The following is a 448-nucleotide window of genomic DNA, read 5'->3' on the forward strand; positions in this document are numbered from 1 at the left end:
CCCAGCCCTGCCCGCTGCGGCCAGGCTCCGGGGACCTGCTTCTCTCCGTGCCCTGCTCCAGGCTGGGTAGGGTATTTAGATGGAAGGAGGGATGCTCTGGGGAGACGGAAATCCTTGCTCTGGGAAGCACATCAAGAGGGTCACGCTGTACAGGGGTGAAGAGGGAGGGGCGGGCAGGGGGGAGTTACTTGGTGCCGTCGTCAGGGTTGCCTTCGCCATCTGTCTTCCCTTCCTCCTCCGTCTTCTGGTCGTCCGTGTTCAGCCTCTGCTGCTTTTTCCGGCGCACGCATTTCACCACCATCAGCACCAGGATCACTACGGCCAAGAAGCCACCTACCGAGGCGCCCACGATGACAGCCACTGTCGAGTCGTGCTTCGGGGGCTCTGGGGAGACAGGGCACGGGCTCAGGGCACACAGCCCCAGCTGGGGCGGCCAGTGGGGGTGACA

At 64.1% G+C, this 448-nt stretch overlaps 1 protein-coding gene across 1 annotated transcript in view; it reads right to left on the reverse strand.

The window, feature by feature from the left end:
* Window positions 1-161: 161 nt before the first annotated feature.
* Window positions 162-448, reverse strand: part of SCN2B (sodium channel, voltage-gated, type II, beta subunit) — a 1,726-nt gene continuing 1,439 nt past the window's right edge. Inside the window, 1 exon segment of the mRNA XM_009702567.1 lies at window positions 162-384. Coding sequence (XP_009700869.1) covers window positions 185-384 — 200 coding nt within the window. The 3' untranslated portion in view covers window positions 162-184.

The sequence above is a fragment of the Cariama cristata genome, unplaced genomic scaffold, assembly GCF_000690535.1.
Source record: "Cariama cristata isolate BGI_N322 unplaced genomic scaffold, ASM69053v1 scaffold22426, whole genome shotgun sequence".
Taxonomy (NCBI): Eukaryota; Metazoa; Chordata; class Aves; order Cariamiformes; family Cariamidae; genus Cariama; species Cariama cristata.